The sequence below is a fragment of the Esox lucius genome, chromosome 24 (assembly GCF_011004845.1).
Source record: "Esox lucius isolate fEsoLuc1 chromosome 24, fEsoLuc1.pri, whole genome shotgun sequence".
Lineage (NCBI taxonomy): Eukaryota > Metazoa > Chordata > Actinopteri > Esociformes > Esocidae > Esox > Esox lucius.
Genome location: NC_047592.1, coordinates 23,388,219 through 23,403,591, shown reverse-complemented (window position 1 = coordinate 23,403,591; position 15,373 = coordinate 23,388,219). Strand labels below are relative to the sequence as shown.

The 15,373-nt window shown below is 41.6% G+C and overlaps 1 protein-coding gene across 1 annotated transcript; it reads right to left on the bottom strand.

Annotated features, from left to right (window-relative positions):
* Positions 1-3,031: 3,031 nt before the first annotated feature.
* Positions 3,032-15,324, bottom strand: senp3b (SUMO specific peptidase 3b). The gene is made up of 11 exons (XM_010899167.5): positions 15,069-15,324; positions 13,495-14,262; positions 13,132-13,290; positions 12,500-12,611; positions 7,169-7,316; positions 6,840-6,887; positions 5,070-5,147; positions 4,698-4,835; positions 4,226-4,309; positions 4,033-4,083; positions 3,032-3,778 (listed from the first exon to the last, which is right to left on the bottom strand). Exons 2-11 carry the CDS (start codon positions 14,222-14,224, stop codon positions 3,668-3,670), a joined length of 1,659 nt encoding a protein of 552 aa, XP_010897469.1. The 5' UTR covers positions 14,225-14,262; positions 15,069-15,324; the 3' UTR covers positions 3,032-3,667.
* Between the last annotated feature and the right edge of the window lie 49 nt (positions 15,325-15,373).

Below are 15,373 nucleotides of genomic sequence, written 5' to 3'. Positions count from 1 at the left end.
TGACTCCACCCATTATGAGATATTATTGGCTAACTCAAACGTCACAAAAAAAGTGACGGACAGTGTATTCGCTTCTATTTGCTCTCAAACAGGCGAAATATAATGGATAACCCACCCTTTGCATGTAGCTATTGGGTTAAAATAGACGTCGGGTTGGTTTTTATTGGGTAATTCTTTGGAAATTAGCGTTTCCGGATTCTGATACCCCTCTCCATTCTAGAATGAGAATTTAAAATACGAAACTAAAACATTTAATGTACTCTACATGCATGCTATGGCCAATTCTTTACTCACGGCATCTTCATTCGCAAATTAATGTAATAATTTAGGGAGTGGCTCCTCCTAGTCCTGAAGATCACCATAAATGCGCAATTTCTCGAATTATCTCGCGAGAATTCTGGAATTGAGTAATTTTTCTCAAGATCAAATCGTATTAAAGACAAGGTCGAATACAGATTTATGATGGATAGTTAGATAGTGACAATGAAACACCACAATTATTGACACATCCGGCTTTAGTTGACAGTTTTACCTGACCTACAAAACAGTTCGGGGGTATATAAAACGTGTGACACACACACTGGTTATATTCAGGGCCATTGCCAGGAATCCTGGGCCCCCTGAAAAGATATATGCCTAGGCCTCCTCACTTATACATGACACTGATATTATTATGATCAGTGGGTCCTCCAAGCCATGGACCTAATATCATATCCCCCATATAAAACTCCCGAATTGTGCTCTGAAATTATGCACTTAACACTAATTTCCTAGCTATCTTAGAAACACTCTAAGAAGGTTCTTGGAGGGTTCTTCAGGGGTTTTCACCTTGAAACTGTGAGGTACCCTCTACACATTTTTCTAATAACTGTTTAAAGGTGTTCTTCAAATAAACCCTTTTTAAACAGTTCCCCAAAGAACCATTTGAAGAACATTTTGGGGTAGATTTTGGATATGGATGTGTGGCTCTATATGGTTCTTTGATTATTAAATATAAATTGTACCTTACAATACCCTTTGACAGTTTTCCTTGAAGAACTTAGTTTCAAAATAATGGATGATCCAAGGACCTTTTTAGAGAATAGGAATGACATGAAACAGCATTTATTTGTTATTTTTGCACAATCATATTTTTTCAACATTCCTACACTCTAAATAGAAAAAGTTATTGGTGGGTTCTTTAGGGGTTCTTCACATTGAAAGTATAGGAAACCTTTATAAGTTCTTCCAAGAACCCTTTTAAGAACCGTTTAGGGTTCATTTTACAGCAGATATGGTTGTTCATATGGGTCTTCGAGTAGCAAGTATGAATTGCTCTAAAATATGCCACAAGCCCACCAACATGGGCCCCCACTCCATCCTGTAACAATGCTAAGACACAGGCAAGAATCCTGCTTGTAGACTTCAGCTCAGCGCTCAACACGATCACAGCAGAACCTCAACAAAGACAAGCTCTTCAAGCTGAATGTTTCCAGCTGCGTATGTCATTGGATCATTGACTTTCTGTCAGACCAGTCAACACATTCAAACATTTTTATCTCTCAGCACTGAATGGATGCATGCCTGCACCCCTTCTCTACCCATTCTATGCTGGGGACTGCACCTTTTCCAATGCATCTGCCAAACTAGTTAATTTTGCAGATGACCCTATTCTGGTTTGTCTCATACCTGATGGTGATGAGTCCATGTTTATTTGTATGCTCTTCTTTCCAGAAGTGAGTTCTGCAGATAACTAATTGAGTAGAATATACTTACTACTTAATTGTGTTGGTCTGCATTAACTGTATTCATTCTGAAGACCATCTGCTAAATGACAACAATAAAAAAATAAACAATAGTGATAGCTGACTTATTCAAGTTGCTAAGGACCATCATATTTTACAGCTTCAGGTAGGAAAAATCAGCCACAAGGCGCACCGACTGATGTCTCAGCCTTATTTGGTTCTCCGTCTGCCAAGCTGCAGAGCAACAAGACTCACAGTCAAAATCAACGGTTTTCAGGCGCCACCTGCCCTTCATTTAGGTCCTATATAACTCAAGGGCAGGACCATTGACAACCCCATTAACCCCAGGAACCCAGTGTTCCAGAGACGGTCCTCCAGCTGGTGGGTGATACATGTACATGGCCAAAATATTTTTCCACCAGAATTTTGTTTTCCCCTAGTTCTGTGGCACTCAGCAACCGGCTCTCTGTTCCCCTGACTAACAAGATGATGCTTACTACCTCATGCCACCCCCAACCCAATGGCTGCACAATATTTCACACTAACTTTTGCTCATCTCCAGGCTTAGATATACTGTACTACACAAACTGTAAATGTGTTCATCAAGTGAAAAATCCAGGTAGCATATATCCCAATATATGGTGTCTAACTACTATATAATCCTTATGGTGACTGTGTAGGCCAGTTCTGTTTCTATATGTAGTTTAATACTACATCACAATCACGCAGATTCAAATTTTATTATGAGAGTTTAGCGACTAAAAGAAGAGATTCTGCGAAAATATTAACCATACAACAGAGCTGAACTTTGGGTTCACTTCCTACTTGTCTGGTTGACAGAATTACAAGACTAAAGTCTTACTCCACACATGCTGAGATCAGTCTTCAATCAAAGCTATCCAGAAAAAATAAACAAAAATGGAACACGCTTTTTTCACTCCATTTACAACAGCTAGGGAATCCATTTTCAACATCAGGAGTATGACAGATATTAAAACATTTCATTCATCTGTTCCTTGCCATGTACTTGTTTATTCTGATAAACCATAAATGCGTTTTAAAATATATAAAACAGTCAATTATGTTCCATCAAAGTTCTGCAAAAAAAAAAAAAAGCACATGACATCTATCAACAATGTGTATTTTAGTTACAAAAAGAAAAGGAAATATGTAAAAAAATAATACATAACGTGAACCCCAAATAATAACCTAATGCCTATATAGTGCACTTCTTTAAAACCAGGGCATAGTGGAATTTGGGATACACTATTTTTAGCTGATGTGGTCCAACCAACATGACTACAACATGACTTGGTAAGATATTTTTATTTTAATAAAAATATGAAACATAATCATCACTGCCCTCCAAAAACACCAACGGTAAGCTTAGCAACACTTTTTTTACTGACAGAGAAGAAAAAGCAAGAACATAAAAAGTGAAAAATAACTTTTTCAGCATTTCAGTTTAGGGTGGTCGAGTCAATGAGGTGTCAAGTCTATTTTTTTTTTTTTTTTATATTTGCTTTGTTTTAGTATTCGAAATGGCACCCGATTACTGGCATAGTGTACTTAATCTGACCAGGGTCAAAGTAGCGTACTATACAGTGAACGGGGTGCATGTGGCTTGGCTTTAGACATGGCCTCTGTCGACACAAGAAAAAAAAAAAAGGGAAACATGAAATAAAAACAAGGTAAAAGGGACAGAGAAGAAGAACAGAATAAGAGGGAAGAAACACAGGAGAAGTAGTTTTAGTAGTAAAGTAGTAAAGTCTCTGGATATCGTCGTCGTCAAGAGAAAAAAAAATGTTCCTTCGAAAAGTTCTTATTTTTTGTTTTTCTCCTTTCTCTCACTAGCTCATTCAAAATGGCTCGCTGGAACCATCCTGTTGCCTCCACGTTAGAATCCGCCGCTTCCTCGCTAAAAATCTTCAGAGGGCGTGGCATCAGGGCGAGAGCTTGCAGTGACACAGTTCTTTGTACATGAGTCTCCTCAGTTTGGGCATGTCCTGCTGACCAAAATTGAACTGCTGACCAAGGGCCAGAGTCTTGCAGTACTGAAAAAAACACAGAAAGATTAAAAACCAGGCTTCCCCATAGTGATGCACATAAGGACGCCTGGCAAAAAAACTGGCCCACTTAGCCGTTAGGGCACAGTTATCGTAATAAACCTATCCAATACCAGATCTTAGTCTCAGTAGAAGCTCTGGCTTGATTTGAAATTCAGCTCATACATGTGTAAGTAGAAGGATTGCTACAAACTGCAGCTCTGGACAGAAGTATGGAAATCTAGGATTACTGTCAAACCCACCTGAAGAACAAATGCTCCGCAGTCGCTGTCGTTGTTCTGGCGGCCCACATTCTAAAGGAAACACACAGTAAATCCCCTCAATGTACTGCCACTGTCAAACACCACATGTACATTATTTTAAAATTACCAAATTTTCTAATTCTGATTTATAGTCTGACAAAAACTTCTCACAATTAAAGTCAAACCGACTCACCATTTTGAAAAATCCTTTCCAACCTTTAAGGAAATCTCTCTGGTCTTTCTTGACAGCTTCAGCTTGCAGGTACTTTGCAATATGCTGTGTAGGGGGTAAACCAAAGACGAGGGAATTTCAAAGATGACCAAATAAATTTACAGAAATACCATTCTGAGCAAGGTGAAACAGATCAACCCTTCCACAGAAATAAAAACATTTCAAACACATTTCCTTCTTGGACAGCCATCAACTAGGGAGTATTCATTCCTCCCAACCAAATGTTTTAGTCGCAAATGATTTTTTCAACAGTGATTAATGGATTGTAAAAACTCTGCGAGATTTCATACTCTAGCAAAATAAACACATACCCCAGAAAGGTTTCCCCCCCGTTTTCTAAAACATTCTGTTTGCCAGAACGAGTGAACTCACCCAGGTCACCCTTCGGACTCCCAGTTCAGCAAAAAATAAACAGTGAACATGACGGCCTCACCTTTGGGCAGCGTCGGTTGAGTGTGCGCTGGGAGTCAAAGTAGGTGATGGCTCTGCGGGGGATGTCCACGCTGACCAGGGACCAGTGGACCTCCAGGTGGATGGGGATCAACAGCAGATCCTTCTGGAAGATGTTCACCTGGGAGGGAAGAGGAAACATCCCGGAGCAAGTGGGTTAAAGGTCTTCGCACAACGCAACAACAATTGTAAAAAATGTTCACCTTTCATAGTACAAAGTGTGTCCACATTTCAACTAGTTCTCCATGTTGCATTAACGTCACAATTCAACATTCTGGTAACACTGAAAATGGATAATGAAGATACACAATACATCGTATACAAATATTCACACCAGGTCAAATTTGTTACTTACATTCTTTGTCCATCTTTTGACTCCATCATAGCCTTTCGTCCTCAACTTGTCATAGAAGAAACTGTTGAAGAAGTGAACCTGGGAGACAGGAAGGAATGCTGATGCCGCTAGTAGGGACGTACATACACCTTTCATTCACGTACAGTTAAACACATGGCTCGATATACGATACAGGAAGTCTAGGAAATGGCTGTTTTTTAATAGAAACTACATGGGCGTACAGAGGCCCATTATCAGCAACCATCACTCCTGTGTTCCAATGGCACGTTGTGTTTGCAAATCCAGGCTGATCATTTGAAAAGGCTCATTGATCATTATTTACCCTTTTGCAATTATGTTAGCGGAAAACAGTTGTGCTGATTAAAGGCCTTCTTTAGACTAGTTGAGTATCCATAGCATCAGCAATCGATGACAGGCTAAAAATTTGCCAGAAACAAACAACTCTCTTCAGAACCTCGTCAGTTTATTCTTTTTCTGAGAAATGAAGGCTATTTAATGCGTGAAATTTCCAAGAAACTGAAGATCTCGTACTACGCTGTGTACTACTCCCTTCACAGTCAGCTGGTATTCTGTCTTTAATAGAGGGGCCAGTACAGCCACCGGATCTCAACCCTGTTGAGCTGTTGTGGAGGCAGCGTCACTATGGTACGAAAGAAGTTACCATCAAGCCAATCCAACTAGTGGGAGGTGCTTCAGGAAGCATGGGGTGAAATCTATTCAGATTACCTCAACAAACTGTCCACTCGAATGCCAACGTCTGTAACGATATAATTGCGGCAAATGGAGGATTCTTGGACGAAGTTTGAAGGACACAATTATTATTCATTATTTCTAACCATGTCAATGACTATATTTCCTATTCAAGCTAATTTCATCTATGTTTTCAAAGAAAACAAGGACATTTCTAAGCGACCTCAAATCTTTGAGGGGTATTGTATATGTGCGCTAACCACTGTGGGTGTGGGTGCGTTCAGAGACCCAAAAGTTAAAAGGTTTTGCCCATTTAAAAAAATTGACATTTTATCCTGATCTACCACAAAATTACACTGTCTAGGATGCCAAACACCGGCCTTAGGTGACGCAAGTGAAAGTGATTGCTGCCTTTGATAATGACATTACAGCTTTAGTCTGCTTATGTAAAAATGGCTGAATGCACGGTCTGGTCCTTGCCAAAACATCACAACGATTTATTTCATTGAGCCCATTACCAAACAATCAGCAGAAATCTGTCCACTCCGGAAGCACACACAATACCGCTAGTAAAATGGTTTTGAACAGCACATTTGGTAACACTGACCAATACATTTACATCGGCCATTCAACTAATAAAGCCTCCATCGCTAAGGCCACGGTTCATGCAGTTCAATGCTGAAGGTCCCATTCAGATACGAATATTAGTTTAAGGATTGATCCTTGTTGGCACGAGCAACTCCGCTCTGTTTGCAGTAATCTGTAACCAATCTTTCTATTAACGACCGGCATTCACATTTACCTGGTTAGTTTGATAGGCCAATGAAGGACACATTTACCTGGTTAGTTTGATAGGCCAATGAAGGACACATTTACCTGGTTAGTTTGATAGGCCAATGAAGGACACATTTACCTGGTTAGTTTGATAGGCCAATGAGCATCAATGAATTGCTACATCGCCAGATGTTACAGACATTCTTGTATGTTGAAAATATATATTTTTTGTCAACAGAAAGAAAATGGTTTTGTTTGGAAGTAGGATATTGTGGTGGAGATTTTAAAAACCAAAAACATTCCTACCTTCTCTGGCACAGAGTCCATCACAAGGTCTCCATACATGTTCATGACCTGAAGAGACAGTATCAACATCTTTTATATGACTTTGGATTTATTTCTTATATGAACTGATCCTCACAGGCACACAAAACAAATGTACATAAGTCATGCATTAAATATCAATGGATAGTATACTATAAAAAATTTAAGATTCAGGCGACACACAAAGTTGAAATCTGATATTGTTGAAAACAAAGCCCTACACTGAACCATTCAGCTATTTGTTAGGTTTTGTTTTAAGAATGTATTAAGCCTTTTAACTATTTGAGGGGCTTTATCCCATTAAGTCCCACCTGGTCGTTGAGCCAGTTCTGTCCATACAGCGTGCTGAGGTCATCCATGGTGAGAACGTGACGTTTGTAGTTCACACGGAAGCCTCGCACCATGGCTGTGCCAGACGACCTCTGGTAGGATTGGATTAGATGTTGCACCACGGCTTTCCTGGTAGAAATGGACACGAGATGAGGAATGTTTCAATTCAAGGTGTTTTGCTGCCTTATCTATTTTGGGGGGGGAACTAGATGGAAGTGCAGTAATGAACACCATTCACCATCTCATCAGGAGCATGCCCAGACGTTGTCGGGAGTGTATACAGGCACGTGGGGCCACACACTACTGAGTCACATTATGAGTTGCCGTGATAAAATGTACACAAGTTGGAACAGCCTGGGATTTCAACTGTTGACTTTGATTTTCGGTGTGGGATTGAATCCAGCCCTCAATGGGTTGGCGGTTTTGGTTTCCATTGACCGTTATGTCATTTTGTCCTCAGTGAATGACACAATGTACAGTCATTTTTTTAATGTTTAATATATTTTGCTCACCGAGACCCGATGTGTGGTTAAGCGCTCCCTCATTCTTTTAAGCAGCATTAAAATGTCTGAGTGAGACTTGTACAAGGTGCATCAGAAGCACATGTGAAGTCAGTGACAAATAAAATAATCAATCAGATAAAGATTCTTTTCCCTGCTGAATTGCTAAACAAACCGCACAAAAAGTATTAAAAAGTCAAAAATATTTAGAAACATTCCAATGATGTCAGTAATTAGAGTTGTGCTTTAAAAGGATGTCTGACTGCTCACCGGAACAGAGTTAGAGTTTATTTAAAATCCTCCGACCATCCACGGCCAATAACCCCAGCCTTTTTATGGTTAATGTTTAAATGGCATCTTACATTAGGCAGACCTCGAGGATATCAGGTTGTATAAATATTCAGCCACGTTGTCTTTGGTGCCGTGCTCCTTTCTCTGCCTTTGTGCCCTTACAGAGTAAAGGACTGTGTTTCAGTGTCATGAATGTGTGCCTGCACTTTTAGGGGTAATGTTGCGCACGTTTACTTGGTATGTTGAACTCATCAAATGTTTTACTTGTAAACTAATTGAAAGCAGTTTAAATTCTGTTAAAGTCTATAACCTGAGTACACATTACTGCCCTGCCACTGAGAGGGCACTGTTCCTTTGTGTTCCACACATGGCTCAAGTCAAACAAATGAACCAGACAGAATATAGAACAAAAATGTATTGAATAAAAAAAATTTAAGTATTCAGATCCCTCCACATTCTGGACATTTTGTTCTGTAATATTATATTTATAATTGAGTAAATACACCAATGAGCCATAACATTATGACCACCTGTCTAATATTATGTAGGTCCCACTTTTGCAACAAAAACCGCCCTGTCCCGTCAAGGCATGGACTCCACTAGACCTCTGAAGGTGTGCTGTGGTATCTGGCACCAAAACGTTAGCAGCAGGTCCTTTAAGTCCTGTAAGTTGTGAGGTGGTGCGTCCATGGATCGGACCTGTTTGTCCAGCACATCCCACAGATGCTAAATTGGATTGAGATCTGAGGAATCTGGAGGGCAAGTCAATACCTTGAACTCGTTGTGTTCCATAAAACATTCCTGAACCATTTTTGCTTTGTGGCAGGGCGCATTATCCTGCTGAAAGGAGTCAATGCCATCAGGGAATACCATTGCCATCAAATGGTCTGCAACAATGCTTAGGCAGGTGGTACGTGTGAATGGCAGGACCCAAGGTTTCCCAGGAGAACATTGCCCAAAGCATCACACTGCCTCCGCTGACTTGGCTTTTTCCCCATAGTTCATCCTAGTGCCATGTGTTCTCCAGGTAAGCGACACACACACACCCGGCTATACATCCACAAGATGTGAAAGGAAATGTGATTCATCAGACTAGGCCACCTTCTTCCATTACTCCATGGTCCAGTTCTGATGCTCACATGCCCATTGTGGGCGCTTTTGGCAGTGGTACAGGAGTCAACATGGGCACCCTGACTGGTCTGCGGCTACGCAGCCCCATACACAACAAACTGTGATGCACTGTGTGTTCTGACACCTTTCTATCAGTACCAGCATGAACATTTTCAGCAATTTGAACTACAGTAACTCGTCTGTTGGATCGGACCACATGGGCCAGTCTTCACTCCCCACATGCATCAATGAGCCTTGTCCATGACTGTCACCTGTTCACCGCTTTTCCTTCCTTGGACCACTTTTGATTGGTACTGACCACTGCAGACTAGGAACACCCCACAAGGGCTGCAGTTTTGGAGATGCTCTGACCCAGTCGTCTAGCCATCACAATTTGGCCCTTGTCAAAGTCGCTCAGAACCTTACGCTAGCCCATTTTTCCGGCTTTTAACACATCAACTATGAGGACAGAATGTTCACTTGCTGCCTAATATATCCCACCCACTGATAGATGCCATGATATCGAGATTATCAGTGTTATTCACTTCACCCGTCAGTGGTCATAATGTTATGGCTCATCGGTGTATATCTTTTGTCATCAATCTGCACCAGTACTCATCATTACAAAGTAGTAAAGTTTTTTTGGAAATATGTGACAATTTATTGACAACGATTTTATTTTTACCGAAATCTCATGGCCCAGTCAAAAGTATGGAAACACCAACTCATACATCTGTAATGTAGTAGTCCATATTATGCCAATAACGGCTCAAATAAGTAAAGAGAAACAGTTCCAAACACCAGGCAATTTTGGCACAAAATTCAGGCATCCATTAGAAAGCTGAAGATGAAGTTCACCTTTCAGCACGACAATGACCCAAAGCACACATCCAAATCCACAAAAGCATGGCTTCACCAGAAGAAGATTAATGTTTTGGAATGTCCCAGCCAGAGCCCGGACCTGAATCCAATTGAACATCTGTGGGATGATCTGAAGAGGGCTGGGCACAGGAAATGTCCTCACAATCTGACAGATTTGGAGCACTTTTGCGAAGAAGAGTGGGCAAATATTGCCACGTCAAGATGTGCCATGCTACTAAACTCCTACCCAAAAAGACGGAGTGCCGTAATAAAATCTAAAGGTTCTTCAACAAAGTATTCGTTGAAAAGTGTGCACACTTATGCAACCAGGTTAATGTGGGTTTTTAATGTTTCCCCCTTAAAGATTTCAGTTTGTTTTTCATTTGAATTGTTCACGTTATAGGTCACATTAAAGGTGGAAAAAGTTCTGACATGATTTATCTTTGAATCATTCTTTCACATCAAAAAAACCTGGCATTTTAACAAGGGTGTGTAGACTTTTTATATCAACTGTAAGTTCATTAGAGTTACCAGCCTGAGAAATCGTCAATTAACTGTACCTCAGATTCAGCCGTTTAGAGGGGACTACATGAATCAGGCCTTCATGGTCAAACTGATGCAAAGAAACTACTACTGAGGGCCACCAAAAAGAACAGACTTTCTTGGGTCAAGAAACAAAATAAATGGACATTAGATTGGTGGAAACCTGTTCTTTGGTCTGAGAAGTCAATTTGAGAAGTTTGGTTCAAACCTCTGTTGTTGTAAGACAGAATGAGTGAATGCTTGGTCTCCATGTGTGGTTCAAACCTCTGTTGTTGTAAGACAGAATGAGTGAATGCTTGGTCTCCATGTGTGGTTCCCACTGGGAAGCGTGGAGGTGTGGTGGTGCTGTACTGGTGTCTGTCAGGCATTTATTTAGAATTCAAGGCACACTCAACCAGCATGGCCATCCCAGCATTTTGCATCGATATGCTATGCCAACAGCTTTGTGCTCACTGGGATCATCATTTGTTTTTCTACAGGAAACTGAACGAAAAAACACACCTACAGTCTGTGTAAGGGCTATTTGACAGAAAGGAGAGCGATTGGTACTGCATCAGATGACCTGACCTTCACCATTACCCAACCTCAACCCAATTAAGATACTTAGAGATGACCTGGACCGCACAGTGAAGGAAAAGTAGGCAACAATTCCTCAGCATATGTGGGAACTCCTTCCAGACTGTTGGAAGATAATTAAAGGTGACTAACCCATGAAACTTGTTGAAAGAATGCCAGGAGAGTGCAAAATGTTCATCAGGGAACAGTGTGGCTTCTCTGAAGAATCTAAAATATATATCTCTTATGATTTGTTGAACACTTAGTTATTAAGTGTTATTTCCACGTGTTATTTTATCGTTTTGATGTATTCACTATTATTCTACAATGTCGGAAATAGTAAAAAAATAAATACCCTTGAATGAATAGGCGTCCAGACGTTTGACTGGTACTGTAGCTATTCAGATCCTTTGCCATGACACTCCAAATTGAGCTGATGCAATTGTGTCCTTTGTTCACCCTTGAGATGTGTCTAGAACTTGCAATCCACCTTTGTGCAAATTCAATTAATAGGACATGATTTACTAAGTCACACCTGTCTATATAAGATCCAACAAATCAGAGTGCATCCAATACCAAAATCCAACCCATGAAGTCCGAGGAACTCTCCCAGAGAGCTTTGAGACTTGTTAAAGGCTATTAAAAAAACGCTACAGCATATCAAGTACCCAGGAGCACAGTTGCTTCCATCATTGTGAAATGGAAGACATTAGGAAATACCAAGACTCGTCCTAGAGGTGGTCGCTGGGCCAAACTAACCAGTTAAGGAGGGTCTTCATTATGAAAATAACTAGGAACCCAATGGCCACTAAGAGATTCAGATGTTTTTTGTAGAGATGGTACAACTTGGCAGAAGGACAACCAACACTGCAGCGCTCCATCAATAAAGCCTTACGATAGAGTGGCAAAACTGTGAATGTCCTCGTGGCCCAGCCAAAGCCCAGACTTGAACCCCACTGAACATCTTTGGGGGACCTACAGTTCACAGATGGTCCCCATCCCCACTTGAGAAGACCTGCAGGGCAGAATGGCATAAACGGCCCAAATCCAGTTGTCCAAAGCCAGTAAAGGCATCCCAAAGAAATCTCAGAAACAGACCTAACGCTTTCACCCACAGCATACGTGTCAAACTTTTTCCATGGAGGGCAGTATCTGCTGGTTTTTGCTCTTACCTTGTACTTGATTAATTCACTGGCGAGAAGCTCCCCCTCACCTGTTTGTTTAGGTCTTAATTCGACAAGTTGAAAGGACCAAAAAAATCCCTTCCTGGAATGAGTATGGCATTTTTTTTTTTGATAGGGAAATACATATAGATGAAGCAAGAAATATCAAAGTGTAGCATATTTCAAGGCAAGACATCTTTCAGTAGTAAATCCACCATGCCTGTAACAATATTTATTTTGATCCCATTCCCCAGACCCTTAGATTGTAGCATGTGTGTTTCAGACAAACCTGTGAGGCTGTGAGAAGTTGTCGTTGAAGATGCCCTGCAGTTTCTCCACCACGTCGTCAGCGTTGATAGGGATCAGACTGCCATACTTCTGCAGGGACTCGTCTAAGATCCCTGAAGTGACGGGAAAAATGATGGAGGATGCTGGGCAAGCAATATAGAATCACAGCATATGGAGGATTTTATGACTACATTACTCAGGACAAACGCTGCACTGGCAGGAACTGAATGACTGTTAAAGTTCAGAGTGGAGACAAAACTCTTTTACAACGTGCATTCTCCCAAATGTACCTAACATTTTCTACAACAGACTCACTTTGCTAAACCAATTATTTTCTCCATATCTAATAATCACAGGGTATTTGCCTCAAATATTTGCTTAACTTTTGTGGCGGCAGACAACCCAGTGTTTAGTGTTGAGCCAGTAACCAAAACGCCAGTTCAAATCCCTGAGCCGACAAAGTGGCATGTTTTCCCCTCGAGCAAGGATATTTCTAACTCTAGTTACTCCTGTCCGGTGCCCTGAATAAGAGCATCTGCTTAATGACCAGAACGTAGACTTTAAATTTACGGCAATCAATAGAATAATTTAATCAAGAAACATTTTCCAGAAGAATATGGTTGACATGTTTACCATGCACACAGCTGATGTGTTCCTCAGTGAGGGCGACCTCCAAAGGTTTCTCTCTGACGCTGAAGTAGGAGGAGGCATCTAGCTCCCTCTTGCCTTTATCCCCCGTACCTCCCATGTGACTAGACTGGTATTCTCCAGAGTAACCATTCAGCCAGTTGTCTGCAGGGATAACAATGGTTGAATGTTTTATTAGATTATAGTTGTGGTACAACTTGCATTGTTAAATATTTTTAATAACAGACATTTGGTAAACCGAAGACAATTGGTTAACTCCTTTGTTCAAATGCCTATTCTTTTCTTATTAACAAAAATGTAATACGGCTGGGTCTTCAGTTTTTGCCAAATGCCATCCAGGCATCTCACCTCTTTCCGACCCATTCAACCGCTCATTGTCTGATGGCGGGCTGCTGTTTAAGCCTGGGTCCGATCCCTTCCTCTGCCGGTTGGCGTAGAGGCTGTATTGGCGCCACCTCCTTGCCCTCCGATGCCCCAGGGTGCCAACCCACAGGGCCCTCTGACGCCAGGTCTTCCAATGCTGAGTAAGGCGGAACCGCAGGCCGGCATGGGAGCGGAGCTTTCGCCAGCGCTTTAGCCTGCGCTGCCGGAGCCCGTTGAGCCTGGACTGGACAGGGGCGCTCGTAACGTCCCCAGCTTCAGGTTTGGCCAGGCTGTTGTCCTGGTCCTCGCCATCCAGTGATGCTTGCAGCTGGTGATGATTCTGCTCTTGTAAGGATGCAGTGGGGACCATGTGTGGGACCTCCCATTCAACCTCTGCCTCTTCATCTTCCTCCTCGTCCCAACCCTCTGCCTCAAAATCACCATCCTCTTCCTCCTCATCCACGTTGTTTTCCCCCTTCCTCTCATCCTCTCTCTCTTCCCGTTCCATCTCCTCCATGTACTCGGCCTCCCAGGCCGCCCTTTCTTTCTGGCCCAGTTTAAGGTGCATAGGGCTGGGCATCTGGTGGGTGGAGGTGGGGTCCATCCCTAGGTGACCGCCAGAGATCCCGACACCTCCAGTGTCCTCCGGGCCCACGGCCAGACCCAGGTCCCCCTGCCAGCGGTTCTGTGCTAGGCTGCTACCGCTATCCCTCATGGTCCACGGGCACCCCACGACCTGCGCCAGCTCGTTGCCTGGGGGTGGGACAAGGGGAGATATGAGAGCAATGCCACTTCAAATTTTTTCAGTTGGTAACCCACTATCATAATCAGCACATCAGTGACATGCACAGCAAATATTTTTCATCCAAACCTAAATTGGAATAATACGTTTGATTAACTCATATTCGTTTGCTTTTCACTGAGTTCCTATTGCTGAAAAGCAAAGGTCGCAGGTATAAACAAAATGTAAATTGATGCCTAATGGGCCTTGTGAAAGCATACATTTTGGTAGTCATTAGGCTATAACTTGTAATATTTAGACGGCGAACTAACTAGGAACCTATATTCGGGAAACCTGGGAATGTCAGGAGAAAATAGAACTGACTGCGCTAATTAGTAGTGTTTTATACAACCCTTCAAAAAGCTAAAAAGTATAATATGCCACCATTTTTTATTCAACATTAGACGTTGAAAACGACAACAAACGTTGGCAAGGTGGCTAACTAGCGAAGCAGTTGATCACTGGCGTGTGCAGTTAGCCATCATCAGCTAACGTTAAAGAAATGAGCTAGCGATGAAATTGTTAGTTTAGCTAAAAATGACTTTTTACTTGACACTTAAAATGTTGCATTGAATGCATATTGTATATTTAATTAATGTTTTAACAATAAGGTGAAAAACATTTTCAACTGACCCCTAGCAAGGCTTTAGATATCTAGCTAAACTAGTTAGCTACGTCGCAAGCTAACGTTAGCTAACTAGCTAGCAACCCATACAAACAAAATACAGCCGGTCGGCCTATTGTATTTGTGTCAAGTAAAATACTACCCCGTACTCACCGTTAAACTGCAGTTCTGTGAAATTGGGTTTCTTATATACAGTTCAACTTTTGCGCCGTGTTTTAAATAATATTTGGGACCAAAACAGATGCCACTTTCTTTGCTAAACCTCATTCAATGAAGCAGACAGGTGTAGTCAGAAATACGTGTAGTAAAAGCAATCGTCACCCACCCCCCAGCTAACTTTGATCCCTTCCCGGACTTCCGGTTTCAAGAAAATAACATCGTGTTTAAGAGAGATACAATTGCCGTCATACGATACGGAAAATAATAACACACATTTATTAAAATCAATGATCGATAGT

What these genes read in the sequence shown, in the direction of transcription:
- senp3b (XM_010899167.5), bottom strand. Translation starts at nt 14,224, where the DNA reads ATGAGGGATAGCGGTAGCAGCCTAGCACAGAACCGCTGGCAGGGGGAC. An exon ending in GTTGAATGGGTCGGAAAGAG is followed by an intron (nt 13,291 to 13,494) that starts GTGAGATGCCTG and finishes TTATCCCTGCAG; the next exon opens with ACAACTGGCTGAATGGTTAC. An exon ending in ACACATCAGCTGTGTGCATG is followed by an intron (nt 12,612 to 13,131) that starts GTAAACATGTCA and finishes CCGTCACTTCAG; the next exon opens with GGATCTTAGACGAGTCCCTG.